The sequence below is a fragment of the Neoarthrinium moseri genome (genome assembly GCF_022829205.1).
Source record: "Neoarthrinium moseri strain CBS 164.80 chromosome Unknown scaffold1_Wmoseri_CBS_16480, whole genome shotgun sequence".
In the NCBI taxonomy this organism is placed as follows: Eukaryota; Fungi; Ascomycota; class Sordariomycetes; order Amphisphaeriales; family Apiosporaceae; genus Neoarthrinium; species Neoarthrinium moseri.
The window spans coordinates 1,271,523-1,286,916 of NW_026055115.1; the positions used below are offsets into that span (position 1 = coordinate 1,271,523).

The window sequence follows — 15,394 nt, forward strand, 5'->3', positions numbered from 1 at the left end:
TGTGCCTACCTTGGGTTGAAGTTGACCGGAAGTGAGTGGAATATCTCGTGGTTCGGAAGTCTCGCATCTAGGCCCTTGCTAGTGAAACGCGAGGTCAAACATGTAGGTTGAGATCGAGCCTATATCTTGAGATTTGTGTTGTCTGGAAGACAGGCGCTTTTGCTGGCAACAAGATCTACTAGGCTACAGCTCTGGTCGCCGTCAATCGTCCTGAGAACAAGAAAGAGACACTCCAAGTTTTCCTGCATCATGACCCTGCTTACGCATTCATAGTGAAAACATCGAAATTGTTGGTTTAGTGCTCGCCTTATTGAAATGAATACTTCCCATGAAGCAAGATACATATTCAGGCAATCTAGGGAATATGAGTCCGTTGATGCGAAAAAAACCTAGAAGACCCGACTGGCAGTGACTTCCTTTTCAGCGTATATACCTGTGCTCTGAGATACACGACCACACGCAACAATGCAGGCTCTTCAGCCTGCTAGGGTGGCGGCAATATGTTAGCATGCTCTATGGACTTCCTGTAAAGCATATACGTAAGGTCTTTGGTATTCGGGAATGTGCAGTGGTATCAGCAACCTAGGAACCACAAGTAGCTCGTATGAGCAACCCTACTTCATTGTTTTAAGTTTTATGTAGATCCATCTAATGATTGAACACTCCCCACGAAGACTTGTAATGAGGGTTGGATTATGCTTATTTCCACTCCGCCAGCCGATGGTAACCCCGAGGCGCTTGGGCCAACTCGGGTGGGTAACCTCCTCCCCATCCGCCGATCCGGCTCCGAGAACATCCAACCTTTCGCGCTTCCCTCCAGAAGTTGACCGGTGAAGCGGTATACGTGACGCGAAGCGCACAGTCCAGTCACCTAATTCTGGGGGTCTTGTGTCACATACTCCGAATCGCAGAACTTTGAGTGGCGTCCGCTGCACCTCCCGCGGCAGAAGTATTGCCGCAATGCCGGACGCCGAGTCCATGGCGTCGGGTGGCACCCGCATCAAACGAAACACGGCTTGTACCTCTTGCCGAGACGCCAAGGTGGGTTCTACACTTGTGCTTTAAACGTCAAAAACCAAAAGGCCCTTCATGAGAGAATAACTCATTTGTATTATGCCGCAGGTCCGCTGTAACCCTAGCCAACACCCTGGGCGACCTTGTCAGCGTTGCACCAAACTCACCCTGCCATGTTTGGTCGACAGGACACACAAGAGAGTCAGTCGGAAGAGGTCAGTCATGTCTAATGTGTTGTTGGTTCTCTGTCTAAAAGTTGCATTAGTAAACTAGATGAACTGGCGCAAGAAATCCAATCTATCAAACAGAGTGTTGGCGACCGCTCGGCCCAGCTGTCTCAGCCGAGTTCAACTCCATTAAGGGATGTCGGTATACCACGTCTTGGCATGCCATCGCCAGATATCACCAGGCCGAGTCTGTCTTCTAATAGCAACCCGCCGACTGTGTCTGCTATACAGACTCCATTGACGACTTTCATCGATGCAGCTGTGGAGCCAAGTCTTCCTAGAGCCCTAGGCTCGCAGCCTTTCTCGGGAGAAGACATTGACTATTACTTTCAGAAGTGGGAGCTCATTTGCTGCTTTATCTTCGTTCCTAGCATATGTTCTGACCGATTCATAGGTATTTTGAGTGCTTCCACCCCTACATGCCTGTCGTACGGCATCGCGATCCAAACAAGTGCTACGAGTCTGGAAGCGTCCTTTTCTGGACGATAATCATGATAGCATGCCGTCGTTACGCGCGTAACTCACAACTGCTCTCCTTTCTGATGGAAGCAGTTCGGAAAGAGTTGTTTTCGACGATATGCAGCTTACCGCTATCGATACATTCCATCAATGCACTAATACTGGTGTGTACCTGGGTGTTCCCCGACATTCGATTTCTCAACGACCCAACGTCCATGTTCACCGGAGCAACCACAAACGCGGCCCTGCTTCTAGGCATCCACTCCGGGAAGGGCTCGCATCCGGAGTATAGTATCGGGATGTTTCAAAATCACTTCCGCGATGAAGAAGCCCATTACACCTGGGCAGGATACAATATCATTACCCAAAGGTATGCCCATCATGCTTACACGGTACAATGTACACCTTTTAACGATATCCAAGAGTTTCTACATACATGGGACTGCCACCTACCGGTGGCTTATTCAACCAAACAGTTCAGAATGTCATTGATGGCAAGACACCATTTCAGGTTCCTTCCAGCTTCCGCGTTCTTCTTGAGTGCCAAAAATTTGCCAATAGGGTCAGTAGAACTATGGCATCGTGTCTAGAGGAGACCAGAGGAGTTTCTTCCCACGTTGTCCGACACCTTGAGGAGGAGTTCGATACTATTCGAGGATTGATATGCTCTGAGCGAGCAGGTATGTGGCACGCGTCTTTCGATGCGACGAGTCGTTAACACCAACTCACAGATGACTTGGATCGGTTCAACGCCCTTCTGGTGCAGCTTGAGATTCAGACCTTCTACCTTCTACCTCTTCCGGGGTACAACCCTGAAGCACTGAAACGAAACGTGCTACGGACCTATACAACAGCCCAGAAAGTGATATCCGTTGCACTGGAGCTTGAGCGTTCGCACAGATTCCTGTACCACATGCCGCATTTCTATTTTCGATCTGTACTTTGTGCCACGTGTATCATTTACAAGGTCCTTCGTTCGTCCTACATGGATTTCCTCGACCTGAAGCAAGCAGAGAGCGCAGCACTGGATTCCATCAAGGTTTGCAGGCAAGCAGTCATCCAGGACGGCGACTTGCCTACCCGGCTCGGCAACCTCCTCGAGTCCATGTGGGCTTTTAGTCAGCTTCACAAATCGCACGAGGAACCGATCTCGGCAACCTTCTCTCATCGCCTAGGGGCTAGCGTTACTTTTGACTGTCTTAAGAGGTGGAAGCAAGATATGGATATGCGAAGCAAGAGTCAACCGCCGCCAGGCGAGGGAGGCGAGACCCCTGCTATCTTTGCCGGAACCGACCCTCTGGCGAGTATTGATTGGAGCTTCATGGATGATTTTGACTGGACAATCGAGCCAAGTCTTTTGGTCCCTCCTTTAGGGCCCACGTAGGGTTATAGTCGTCAGCGTCTTGTTGGGAGACAGAAGTCTGAATCGATTTGAGGTCGCGAAAGGACTTGGCGAAATGAACTACTTGGGTGGACTTGGCGTAACGGACTTGCAAAGGGTATACCACTTTTTCGCATATCAATCACAAAAGTGTCATGATAGCCCCATACATTGGATACACACGGGCTCAGGCAGTAATTTCCTTCAGTCCGATCTTGGAAGCTTTGAGATTCTGTTGTTGTTACATCCAAGTTGATACAGGTAAGGTGGCGGTATAACTTATCAGCACGACCGGAGCCGTGCCGGCTACGACCGCGGGAGCTTCATTTCCCAATCTGGGGTAACTAAAAGTGGAGCGCACCCGTCTGGGAGGGACCAGCTCCCTGCCAATCGGAAAACCCAAGACATTACACGACTACGCCCCTGATTCGAGTATAGTCGAGCCGTACGCGCAATTGAAGACAATGAGACCAACCGCTTGAGTAGCTCATCAGCACTCCCCCGACACCCCCACACTATTCTCTCCATCCCACCCTTCCCGGCGACCCAGTAGCTGGGTCGCGTCCAGCCATGCACGGCAAGATCATGGCAGCGCCGCCGGCGCCGGCGCATCCGTACTACCCGCTCGGCGTCGAGATCCCGCACTACGTGGCAAACACGGCGCCCGTGCCCGTGCTCATGGTCTCGCTCGGCAGCATGCTGGGCGGCGTGCTGCTGGCCGCGTGCGTGCTTGCCCGGCGCTGGAACCCCAACCTGACCCGCGCACAGCTCGCCGTCTTGTGCTGGTTTGTTTTGTGTAAGTGAAGGCGAAGCCAGATGGCTAATTCCTCCCATCCGCGACGCTGCCCCGTGGAAAAATGGTATGAGATTATCTAACACGTGGCGAGTATAGGTGGATCGCTACACTGCTTCTTCGAGGGTAAGTCAGTTTTGGGCAAGGGTTTATGTCACTTGCCGCCCCGGATATCTACGCAGCATGTGTTATCTGTGTCCTTGAGATCGTTTCGCTGACATGACACCTCACAGGTTACTTTGTCTTCAACCACACAACCGTTGCGTCCTCGCAGAATCTGTTCGCGCAGTTGTGGAAGGAGTACGCGCTCTCGGACTCGCGGTACCTGACGTCGGACCCATTCATGCTGAGCGTCGAGAGCATCACCGTGGTAAGTCATTCCGTGCCGCCAACTCTTGACTCTCCTTGCTGCGGCTCTCCCTTCCCGCCTCCCCCGGGTCATAGACAGACTCGGCGCCGTCTTTCCACCAATGTAGCTCCAAAACTAAAGAACGACACAGTTCATCTGGGGCCCGCTCTGCCTGCTCTGCGCTGCCACCACGGCCGCGAAGTCGTCGCCACTCCGGCACCCGCTACGCATCGTCGCCTGCATGGCACACCTGTACGGCGTGGCGCTGTACTACTCGACCAGTCTCGTCGAGACGTACTTCACGGGCCGCGCCCACAGCCGCCCCGAACCGCTGTACTTCTGGGGCTACTACGTGGGCTTCAACTTTCCCTGGGTCGTCGTCCCAGCGTGTAAGTCTTCTTCTGCGGGCCCTCCTTCTGTCTTTCTGAAGCCCTTCTCCTCTCTGTTTCGCAGATGCGAATCTGCCTTCTTCCTTCCTGAAACGTGGGATGACGAGCTGACGCTTGGTGCACAGTCTTACTGTATGATAGTGTGACGACCATTACCACGGCAATGAGGAGTCTGGACGGCGTCAAGGCAGGGCTGGAGGGATTTCAGATGCGCAACGGGGCGGCGAGACAGGCCGATAAGAAGGCCCAATGATCGACTCAAAAGCCGCTGGCAGGATTGGATGGACCAGGGATATTCTGGATCCCCTAGGTACGAATGACCTATTATACCCCAACTGGCATGTTGTATCTACAAAGGCATCAATGAACTAGTTTGCTGTCCGCAAGTTGGTAGCAAGGTTGGCGGTAATAGTGCTGTACTTGTAGACTATGCTGCTTGCCCATGAAGGGGAAACGTCTGGCAGCGCTTTTCCGGTAGCGTGGGGACTCCCCTGAGCGACTGTGCAAGTCCGCTCCATACTGTTTGCATATATCATCCATTGAGGGCAATGGGCAATCACGAGTTGTCAGGTAATATTTGTTACATCATTTTCGTATTGATTATATTCGAAACTACAACACCATGTCCGAATCGACCAGAGCTTCCGCAGATGACCAAACGCTCATGAGCGTAGCCTTCATCAAACGCAAAGCAGACTTGACGCCCGAGCAATTCTACACGCATTGGGAAACAGTCCATGGACCACTCGTGAGACCATGGGCGGAGAAGCATGGTTTCGTGGGTTACACGCAGGTCTGAGCCCCCTGCCCTTCTGCGGTAGTCAGGCCCCAACTCCCTCTTCATCACCCCTCAGCCATGACAAACGTTTGATGAGGCCTTCAAGTTGCTGAGAGTCCATAGGTACACTGCCAGCCCGCGCTCAACAGCAGTGCGGCTCCGATTGGTCCAGAATCGAAGGCGGCGTCTCCACTGTCAGGGTACGATGGGTGCGCGCTATTGGAGGTGAAATCGTTTGAGCAGATGGCTGCCGCTTTCAAAGACGAGTACTACGTCTCTGTCATTCAGCCAGATGAAAAGAAGTTCATTGACCAGAAGGTTGGCGTGCTCAGGTCCAGAGGGGAAGTGAAGCGGATTCTTTGAATGTATCGCCGAAATCTCTGTGTTGTAAAGCATACAAATTATGTATGAAGGGGTATCTCTCGACGATGCTTCGCAATGCCTCTATCTGACGTATTTGCCCATGAATCGTTTGTGGAAGTCGGAGCGCAGCAGATCCTGTTCGTACGGGTCAGTACTCAATCCAAACACGAGATGGCCGGAAGCCGCGAGAAAGACTTACGTTCACAAACTCCTTCTTCTTCCCCTTTTCTTCCGTGCCCCTCGCCTGGTTCTTGAAAACCACGTCGTCGTCCCACCGGCGCTTCATGTTGAAGTTCTGCTTGTTCAGCAGCGGATTTCCGAGGGCGATGTCCCGCTCCCGCTCCTCCTGCTCCATGGCGGCTTTCTCCTCCTCCTCCTTCTGCCGCTTTGCCGCCCTCTCGGCCCTGATCCTCTCCAGCTCGCGCTGCAGCTCTGCCTCGTCGTCATCACTATCATCGTCGCTGTCGTCGTCGCTGCCATCATCGTCGTCCTCCTCCGAGTCCGCGTCTATATCCCGCGTCTCCTCTAATATGCGCCGACGCTTGGCTTCAGGGTCCTCCTCGCCGTCGGCCTGCGACGTGAGCTCCAGAGGCCGCTTTGAGGTGGCGCCTCCAGACTCGGCCTCGCTGCTGGGCTCGGGCAGGGGCGTGCCGTTCTTCTTGGCGAAGTGGGCAGCTTCGGCAGCCAGCAGCTCGGCGCGCAGGTCGCGGGGCTCGTCGGCGTCGGCATCGCCGCCTTGGCCGGGCTGTCTGAACTTGAGTTGGGTGTGGGCGGGAAGAAGGCGTTGGTGGTAGGCCGGGCCACGGAGGGCGTCTTTGCCCCGGGCGGGATCAAAGGTAGGCCTATGTGCTGTAGTCATGATGGAGTCTTTCCCGCTGAACTGACAACAGGTGAGAAGCTGCAAACGCGGCGATTCCGGATGACAGGTTGCAGTGGTCCGGCGTAGGTGGTGAGGAACGCCGGGAGGGAGACTCGGTGGGCCGGAGAGGCTGGTGGAATGAGAGGCTGCTGACGGATGGTTGGATAAGAAGTGCTGGAGTTTGGTGAGGCTACTGTACCAATTCTGGTAACTAACTAGTCTAGTTCCTGGAACACACACTGAGGCCGGCGTTCCTAGCGCGACCGGCCCAGCCTACAGGGGACCTCACCGCCCGGCAGAAACCCCAATAATTTTGACTGCAGCGGCCGGGAGCTCCCAAATTCGCGAGGCGCCCCGCCATAAGAAACAGTACGGGTACGGTGCAGTGCCTATCCCACCTACCACGTGCCGGAGAGCAATGTGACGAGAGCAGGACGGCGGCTAGATCTTGTTCTTCTTCTTCTTCCCTCTGTTTTCCTCCCTCCACCTGATCGACCATGCCGCGCGAGGCCGAGCCGTCGCTCAACGAGAAGGCCTTCTTCCTCCAGGCCTTGCAGGATGGCCACCGCCTAGACGGCCGCAAGTTTGAGCAGTTCCGCCAACTGGACCTCCAGTTCGGGGACCAGTATGGAGTCGCAGACGTCACTTTGGGCAAGACGAGGTATGCTGCAGCGAGCAGGTCGAGGATGACCCAATTGGGGACCCTACTAATACGACACAATCTAGGATACTTGCCAAGGTCTCCGCCGAAGTCACAGTCCCCTACCCCGACCGTCCGTTCGACGGCATCTTCACCATCACCACCGAGCTCAGCCCCATGGCCTCGCCGGCTTTCGAGGTCAACAGACCTACCGAACAAGAGGTGCTACTGTCAAGATTACTGGAGAAGACGGTGCGGCGGTCGAATGCACTGGATACCGAGTCGTTATGCCTGATTGCTGGCCAGAAGGTCTGGTCCATACGAGTCGACCTGCACGTCCTGTCGCACGACGGCAACCTGATGGACGCGTCTTGCCTCGCCGTCGTCGCCGCTCTACGCCACTTCAGGAAACCCGACACAAGCATGGAGGGAGAGACCCTCACGATATACACACCCGCAGAGCGAGAGCCCGTGCCGCTCAGCTGGCTGCACACGCCGCTGTGCATCACCTTCAGCTTCTACGGCGACGAGGGCGAGATGACACTGGTGGACACGACCCTCCTAGAAGAGCAGCTGAAAGTGAGCAGCTGCACCATCAGTCTGAACAAGCATGGCGAGATCTGCCAAGTCGCCAAGCTTGGTGGCACGCCGGTCGACGCCGTATCGTTGGTGCAGTGCGCCAGCATCGCCTTGCAAAAGGTCAAGGAGTTGTCGACCCTTTTGGATCAGAAGCTGGCCGAGGACTCGAAGAGGAGGAACAAGCGAGGACTTCTAGCCGAGCTGTCTGCCGAGAATGCGAGGTAGTGATAGCGCCGTCATAGACGCGAATTGTGTAAAGAAGAAAAAATGTGATACCCACCACCCGAGGAAGACTCCCTAGTTCCCAACTCCTCAAGATCAGTCCATCTATCGTCGTCATGACGCCCGTATACCCGAAACCCATGCCAAACGCCGCCACCATGCCGCTAGAAATGCAGTCGCTCCGACTCAACACATGATCCCCTTTTCTCCGTCTCTGCGCCTGGAGTCTGCTCAGCGCCTACCGCATGACTGGGGGCCTAGACTCCTTATTCCACTTGACGCGGCTCCGTACCCAGTCGACAGCCTCCCTCACGCCGGTGCCGGTGAGGGCCGAGACGGGCAGCACGCGCGAGTCCCGCACGCTGCTCGCCTTCTCGCCCTCGAACACCTTCTTGACCAGGCCCTCCTTGATGCGCACCACCTCGACGCAGTCCTCGCGGTCCTGCTTGTTGGCCAGGATCAGCACCGGCACGCCCTCGGCCTCGCTGTTCTGCAGCACGTCCTCGAGCACCAGCCGGCACTCGTCCAGCCGGCCCTCGGTTGCCTCCTTGGCGGAGCTGCCGCCGCCGCCGCCGCTTTCACCCGCACCACCACCACCGGCGCCGGCGGGGTCCGAGGCCGACAGGGCGCCCAGTGGCAGCAGGCCGTCCCCGATGTCGGTGCTGTCGATGATGAAGATGATGGCGTGGCACGACGAGTAGTAGCTCTGCCACAACTTGCGCAGCGACAGCTGGCCGCCGACGTCCCAGATCTTGAGGTACATGTCGGGCAGGGTCAGGGTCGAGACGTTCTGGCCGACGGTCGGCACCGTCTTCAGCTTGGGGTCCGGGCGCTCCGGCAGGAACAGCGACTTGGCCTGCTCGTGGAAGGTGGTCTTGCCGGCGTTGTCGAGGCCCAGGAGGATCACGGAGTACTCTGTTCGGGTCTCTGGTCAGCGGGTCGGGATCCAAAAGCCGGGGGAAGAGAGGGGCCGGAGGGAGGGCGACGGACCTTCCTTGGACGTCGCGAGCCGGTAGAGGCCCTTTGCGAGGTGGTACATCTTGATTCGTTTCTTCCTACGCCGTTCACCTGTGCGAATATCGTCGAGACAGAATGCGCGCCGGAAAGTTCGCGATATGTACCAAAGGGGAAAGCCTCCAAGTTGCGACTTGTCAAGATTCGGAGCGGCATGGATGCTGGGGTTCGCTGGCTCTATCAGGGGACTAGGTAAGTTAACTTAGCCCCCATGTCCCCTCTAGCCCAGCCAGCGGCACTAGCGCTGTGTTTCAGCAGGGAATCGTCCGCTGAGGGTTGCTATTGGCAGGCCGGTAAGGCGGGCTGCGACGCTATCTGGCTTTGCCCAGGGAGACGGAGAGAGGCCTGAGAGGTTGAGAGGGAGGAGAGTCAACAGCCCACCTGGGCCCTGGGCCCTGGGCACCTGGGCACGTCATTGCTGCATCTCTGGCGGTTGGCCTGTTTGACGCGCTCCAGTACGTGACCGGCCCGCGGCTTGTTTCCTGCTCCCGGTTTCTACTCCGTGACAGCTTCAAGCGGGTCGACATTGCATACTTTCTTCTCATTCGGAGTGCCACGAAAACCTGCCGGCTTTCACCATGGCGCCCGTGCCTATTGAGCACCCGCCCAGGTTCGTCGCCCAATTAGTCCCGGGATCCAGCACGAGTTGGACGCTAACTGTCTTGACTTTCCGCCCGCCAGCTACATCCCATTAGCTCTGTCCACAACCCACATTGGTCTAGCCGTCTATCTGACATATGCCGTGGCCGCGAGCTTATACACATCATATAAGTCCTTATCGCCGTCGCAGGATACCCGCAAGCGCCTCGAACGCCGTGTCAAGCTCGCGCCCATTTTCTTGGGCCTCGCTGCCGCGTCACTGGTGTTTGCTACCTACTCGTCCATTGTCTACGCCACCTTGTCCTATAAAGCATGGGCTGATGACGGTGGATTTGATCTCCCGCAACGGTATGAAGGCCGTGGCCTGGCTCTTCCTTGGTTGGCTCCTTTACTCACATGCTGTATAGATTTATCGGAGAAAAGGGTTTCTTTCCCGGTACTCAGAACTCCAGCCAGCTGTATCTGGCAAGATGGTTAAGTGACACGCCGGTTTACTACGATGCCCTAGAGATCGTGGCCGAGAAGGCTCGACGCTTCTGGTGGAGCCAGCAGGTTGACCTCTCCACTTTGTCATGGAGTATCCTGCTGGCTATCGAAGGGCGTCGCCGACGGATTCCCTTGCTCACAGCCTTCCTGGCCCTGGCCCATCTGGTCAACCTGTCATTTGCGCAGAACCTCTTCTATCTGGCACTCCTCCTTACGCCGGCTCCCATCACTTCTGGAGATGACGAACTCGAGCTCCCTGTTGTCCCTGTCCCTGCCTCGGCCTGGTCTCGTATCAAGAGTACACTAACACCTGCCCCCAAACCGCTCAACTGGTGCCCGCACCCTGCGATATTCTTAGGCGCAGTACTCATAAACTTCGCCGCTGTGTTCGTCTTGCCCTATGCCGCCGAGACACCATCATTTGCCGTTGTTGCGCTGATCGCCCGCGCCTCCACGTTTCTACCAGTCCTGCTACCCAAAGTTGTACCCGCTACCTGGGGCACGGTACACCCTCACCCCCATAACGCCTACAGCTCATTCACAACCCTCTTCCGGGTTCTTTCGGTGGTAAGCTTCGTCTTGCATGCCAAAGCCAGCTTCCTCGGTTTGAGTTACAGCACGCCCGATTCACATTACCATCGGCATAGTCGTTTCTTGCCATGGGACGTCGAGGAGCGTTCTGTATGGGAGCAGAGCACCACCGCCCTGGGCAAGGTTCTTGGCTCTACGGCTGATCACCCGGTCGTTGCAGCCGTCGGCAGGGACGCGCTCTTATGTACCGTGAGTTTGGGTCTCTGGGCCGCGGTCAGGGCGAGCGACGTTGGCAACATCTTCATGTCTACTGTGCCCTTCTACGGGAAGCCGGGCGTTCCCGTCACCACCCACGAAGCCTCGCCTACTCCACAACCTGCCATCAAGTCCGAGCCAGAGGCCACGGAGTCCCCGGAGCCCGAGCTAGGCATGACGCTGCGCCGTCGCGGACGTCCGAAGAGCAGGGTCGCCAGCATAGCCAGTTCGAGCGGCGCCAGCGAGGAGGTGTCTACGCCCACGCCGACGCGACGACGCGGCCGTCCGAGGAAGAACGTGGCCGAGGAGGAGAAGGCGTACGAGCCGTCGCCCGCCGAGGCTCGCGACGTCGTCGAGGGCGATGTCCTCCCCCCGGATGATCTGGACTGGGAGAGCGCCGCCCTGGCCTGGGGCCTGGCTGCGTTCGGCGGCTTAGGCAGCGCGAGCGCCGGCGTTTTCGGTGCCGAGTGCATTTCGAGATGAGACTATGGGCATGGGCAACTCAGTATGGAGGATGGTGGTTAGCGCAGTCATGAAATGAGACGGATTGTGAGAGCTACTGGGAAGGTCTCCTTCTCGTGGAGCGCGTGACTTGGAGGCGAAAGCTGTGATCTAAATAAGTCTCCTTTATCATGCTTTTTGCAGATCCAGGTGATTACTTCTAACGCTCGTGTTGCCCGCAATGATCCTATATTCCTGTATCGATGTACAGTTTGCTAGACCGAGAAACATATGACTATATGGAACCTAAGCCCCTCCAGGAGCCTGAAACGCATCAATGAAGACTCCAACCCTGCTTTAGAAGCTTTGGTGGACAACCCGACCCCAATCATCCTGACTTCCCAGATGCTACGCCACTTAGATGTTTGCCTTGGTAATGGTGAAGGCTTAGTCGCGCTTCTCGACTTTGATAGTGGGCAGCGCGCGCGAATAGATTGCATTGCCACGGCCACGAGAAGTGAGAACGTCTTTTGTCAAATAATATGCTCTCGGGACGGGGGCGTCTCAGTGATAGCGACATGAATTGGTTCAGAATGGTAACCACGGAAGGTAGTCACCAACAGTCAGAATTTATAATGTCAAGGTATTCCAACTTTCGAACGTGGACCAACCCGAGTCTATTGCTCAGGTTCAATTGAATTGGCTTTGACGCCCCGATTCACAGCGTAGTGAGGGAGTGAACGCCTCACGCCTTTCTGCCTTTTCTCCATCGTTCTCCTCTTCGAATCTCGAGAAGCAGCAGAGGTCCGCACATGCCACTTGATATGCCAAAAATGGTGAAACACCAACCTATACCGATACCGTCGATAACCACTTGGAGCGCGGCAAGTGACGCTCCAGCAAGCGCGCACCTTACAATATTTGCTGAAGCTGCTGCAGTAGACGAGCGATCAGGATTTAGGTCCGTAAGTAGCGTCCCCAGCGCCTGAGGCTTCATGAGCAAGCGTACCAACAGATAGCCAAAGCGAAAGCTTACCACGAACATGCCTGTTGTAACAAAGCCAATGATTGTCTGAAGTATCAATGCCACCGAGACATGCTACATCGCGTGAGCCAAAACCAGCCACCCCGTGGGTGGGGATCCTCACTGTACGATAGTGGATAGCCCAACCATAGCCAGTGACTGCTATCGCAGTTACCATAACAAGCCAGAGTGCACTAGATAGCCTTGCCTCTCCCAAGGGGAAGTCATCTTTTAAAGCATGTGGAGTCTTGTCCGTGTCCAAGCCATGTCTCCTGGCTATCCTTGCAAACTCAGAATTCAAAAGCTTCCCTACCTTGCATCAGTAAGTCCGCAAAGGAGTCTGAGAAGGAAACTGTACCCCATAGGTATGTGCTCATCAGACAGCCAAACCCGAATGGCATATAAATGAGCCCTGATTCCAGTTCGCCGTATCCGTAAACTTCTATAAACAAGGTTGAGAGCGATGCTTGAACACTACAATAAGTTGCGTAATATATACCATTACAAAGCAGCACATTCAAGATCTCGGGGTGAACAAAGAGCTTTAGACAAGCTAGAGGGTTTGGACAGGAGAATTTTGAGGTTGCCTTCGCAATCTTCGTCTCCGTCGCTTTAGATCTCTTTGCAGATAATATATGCAGGAAGTCCCGGTTCAGTCCAGTTGCTTGAATACTCCCATTACCTACTATGTTTCTAGCCGTCTCTGGCAAGGCAACAAGAACGAGTAGAAGACAAAAGCCTCCTAGAATGGCCAAAAACCAGAAAATCCAATGCCATCCAAGCCGGTCTGCAATGACGCCACCAATGACTGGTCCCAAGGGCGGGGCGACGTTGGGTCTGGGCGTTTTTGCATTAATACGGCGATGATTTTTCGTTGTCAGGCTGGGAGCTTACCCCAGATTGAATATACCAACATACAGTCCCCTATCTGCAGGAGTGGTTATATCTGGTATGACACCGTATCCCAGAGAGATTGTGCCTTTCAAGATGAGTTATATCGGACCAGCTCTTCCACTTCCAACTCACTTCCCCATCATCCTACGTCTACCACCTACAACGCCGTTAGTAATATGGCTTTGAAATTGCAGGATGAGCTAAAACAGCAATTGAGCTCTCTGAGTGATTCTCTTGGAGGCAACTTACCATTGGACGGTGCTGTCTTGAAAGGTACGTGCACGTCACAATGACAAGAACAGGTGTTAGTCACTTTGCCATGCCATATATTGATCTTGGCAATAGCTCTACCTTCGGGGACCACCTCAGCATCAGCACATAGCTATGGTCATTCTGCGTGGTCTTTCACTGCCAAAATTAACGCACTTGATCAAAACCATAAGCCGGTTGCCTATCTTCTCAAAGTGTGTCTCCAATATTCTGCGCAGCTAGTTGTAGAGGCTATCGCATTAATCTTCTTAGTATGTTGCTGGAGATCTTGGAAGGCACCAACTAAAAGGAGAGTTCATTGGTATGGCAGAGTTGCACAGACTTTCGCCCGAGATGGTCCCCAGACCAATCGCTCAGGGAAAGCTTGAAGTGGCAAGTCCAGCTACCTACTTCCTCTTGATAGAATTCAAGAACTTCATTCCTGGGCTTCCGGATGCCGCAAAGCTTGGTGCCCGTCTGGCGGCCTTGCATGAGAGAAGCGAGTCGCCGGATGGCAAATTTGGTTTCCACGTCCAGACCTACGACGGCGCGCGGCTCCAAGCCATCGCTCCTGACAGCAGTTGGACTTCGTTTTTCTCCAAGCTTCTCGCCGAGGCCTATCGGCAAGACGCCGAGACCAACGGCGTCTGGCCAGAACTCGCATTGGTGCACTCGAGAGTACAGTCCCACCTCATACCGCGTCTCATTGGGGTCTTGGAATCTGAAGGCAGGACGGTGAAGCCTACGCTGATCCACGGAGACCTGTGGGAGGGCAACATAGGCGTCGATGCCGACACTGGCGATCCGTGAATTTTTGACTGCGCGGCCTACTACGCTCACAATGAAATGGAATTGGGCATCTGGCGCGCTCAAGGGTATCAGATGAACGCGGAGCGTTTCCGTCTAGAATATCGGAAACACTTCAGGGAGAGCGAGCCTGCGGACGAGTGGGATGATAGGATTATCCTGTATAGTGCCAAGACAAACTTCATGCATTCGGCGTGCTGCAAGGGCTCGACAGCAAGGGAATCAAGGAAGTCGTGAGTGCCCCGTAGGAGAAGATGCTCCAGCGGTTATTGCTGACCTCATCCCAGAGCTTTCGAAAGCATGCTTTTGTTGGTTCGGAAGTATGTGCCGGCTGACGACAGTCTGAATGATTGTTAGGGTGAGGATGTATACGGGGTCTAACCGCGAACTGAAGTGGCTTACAGTCTTCGATCAATTACCTGCAACAGAGGTACGAAGAGCTTTCTGCATTGCATGGAGTTGGGCGACCCGGCTCAAGGGGCCCGCGCTCTTTCGCGTTGGACTTGCGCATGCCCTAAATAAAAGACTAAGGAGTCAGGACAAGAGACTTTTTCCGTAATGGAATATGTGATTGGGTGCATAGTTCTTGCACCGTATATCTATTTAGTTCCAGGTTTGATGCTTAAGGCGGTAGCTTGCGTGAAGAAGCGGACAGGTTTAAAGAAGGATATCTCCTACTACTAGAGCACTGTGTTAGGTTCTGCTACCTGGCGGTAGCCACAAATCTCGCCCTTTTCTTTTGTGAGAAATCTCTGCGAGTTGCTTTTAGATACAATTTTGAATTTGACACCAGTTTGCATTTCTCCCCAATTCACTACCTCGGGGGCGATCCGGATATGCAGTCCCAGATCTAAGCCACACGCAACCTAGGCAGGAGAGACGACAAGTTTTCTAAGGTCCGTAATTCCGGCAAGCCCTTCCGGCCTGCAACTTCTTCATTATGGCTCCTATCATCGGAGTCAAATTGGAATGCCAGTCTGGCAGATTGAGATAATACACAATACTCTGGACGAGTACAAAACTCCGGGCGCCTATGCGAA

The 15,394-nt window shown here is 54.6% G+C and overlaps 8 protein-coding genes across 8 annotated transcripts; 6 read left to right on the forward strand and 2 right to left on the reverse strand.

Annotated features, from left to right (window-relative positions):
• Positions 1–960: 960 nt before the first annotated feature.
• JN550_000394 (uncharacterized protein) lies at positions 961–3,084 on the forward strand (the record flags this gene model as incomplete). The annotated part of the gene is made up of 5 exons (XM_049315422.1): positions 961–1,041; positions 1,323–1,576; positions 1,636–2,070; positions 2,124–2,380; positions 2,432–3,084. The coding sequence occupies 5 exons, from the start codon at positions 961–963 to the stop codon at positions 3,082–3,084; spliced, it is 1,680 nt and encodes a 559-aa protein (XP_049177683.1).
• Positions 3,085–3,651: 567 nt separating this feature from the next.
• On the forward strand, positions 3,652–4,865 carry JN550_000395 (uncharacterized protein; the record flags this gene model as incomplete). The annotated part of the gene is made up of 5 exons (XM_049315433.1): positions 3,652–3,877; positions 3,974–4,000; positions 4,108–4,244; positions 4,375–4,612; positions 4,738–4,865. 5 exons carry the CDS (start codon positions 3,652–3,654, stop codon positions 4,863–4,865), a joined length of 756 nt encoding a protein of 251 aa, XP_049177684.1.
• Positions 4,866–5,234: 369 nt separating this feature from the next.
• Positions 5,235–5,753, forward strand: JN550_000396 (uncharacterized protein; the record flags this gene model as incomplete). Its single annotated transcript, XM_049315446.1, has 2 exons — positions 5,235–5,405; positions 5,514–5,753. 2 exons carry the CDS (start codon positions 5,235–5,237, stop codon positions 5,751–5,753), a joined length of 411 nt encoding a protein of 136 aa, XP_049177685.1.
• Positions 5,754–5,834: 81 nt separating this feature from the next.
• Positions 5,835–6,612, reverse strand: JN550_000397 (uncharacterized protein; the record flags this gene model as incomplete). The annotated part of the gene is made up of 2 exons (XM_049315457.1): positions 5,835–5,888; positions 5,953–6,612. 2 exons carry the CDS (start codon positions 6,610–6,612, stop codon positions 5,835–5,837), a joined length of 714 nt encoding a protein of 237 aa, XP_049177686.1.
• Positions 6,613–7,109: 497 nt separating this feature from the next.
• JN550_000398 (uncharacterized protein) lies at positions 7,110–8,056 on the forward strand (the record flags this gene model as incomplete). The annotated part of the gene is made up of 2 exons (XM_049315468.1): positions 7,110–7,273; positions 7,339–8,056. 2 exons carry the CDS (start codon positions 7,110–7,112, stop codon positions 8,054–8,056), a joined length of 882 nt encoding a protein of 293 aa, XP_049177687.1.
• Positions 8,057–8,291: 235 nt separating this feature from the next.
• On the reverse strand, positions 8,292–9,092 carry JN550_000399 (uncharacterized protein; the record flags this gene model as incomplete). Its single annotated transcript, XM_049315479.1, has 2 exons — positions 8,292–8,968; positions 9,044–9,092. 2 exons carry the CDS (start codon positions 9,090–9,092, stop codon positions 8,292–8,294), a joined length of 726 nt encoding a protein of 241 aa, XP_049177688.1.
• Positions 9,093–9,645: 553 nt separating this feature from the next.
• On the forward strand, positions 9,646–11,422 carry JN550_000400 (uncharacterized protein; the record flags this gene model as incomplete). Its single annotated transcript, XM_049315490.1, has 3 exons — positions 9,646–9,677; positions 9,749–10,015; positions 10,075–11,422. 3 exons carry the CDS (start codon positions 9,646–9,648, stop codon positions 11,420–11,422), a joined length of 1,647 nt encoding a protein of 548 aa, XP_049177689.1.
• Positions 11,423–13,474: 2,052 nt separating this feature from the next.
• JN550_000401 (uncharacterized protein) lies at positions 13,475–14,357 on the forward strand (the record flags this gene model as incomplete). The annotated part of the gene is made up of 3 exons (XM_049315501.1): positions 13,475–13,571; positions 13,644–13,762; positions 13,821–14,357. 3 exons carry the CDS (start codon positions 13,475–13,477, stop codon positions 14,355–14,357), a joined length of 753 nt encoding a protein of 250 aa, XP_049177690.1.
• Between the last annotated feature and the right edge of the window lie 1,037 nt (positions 14,358–15,394).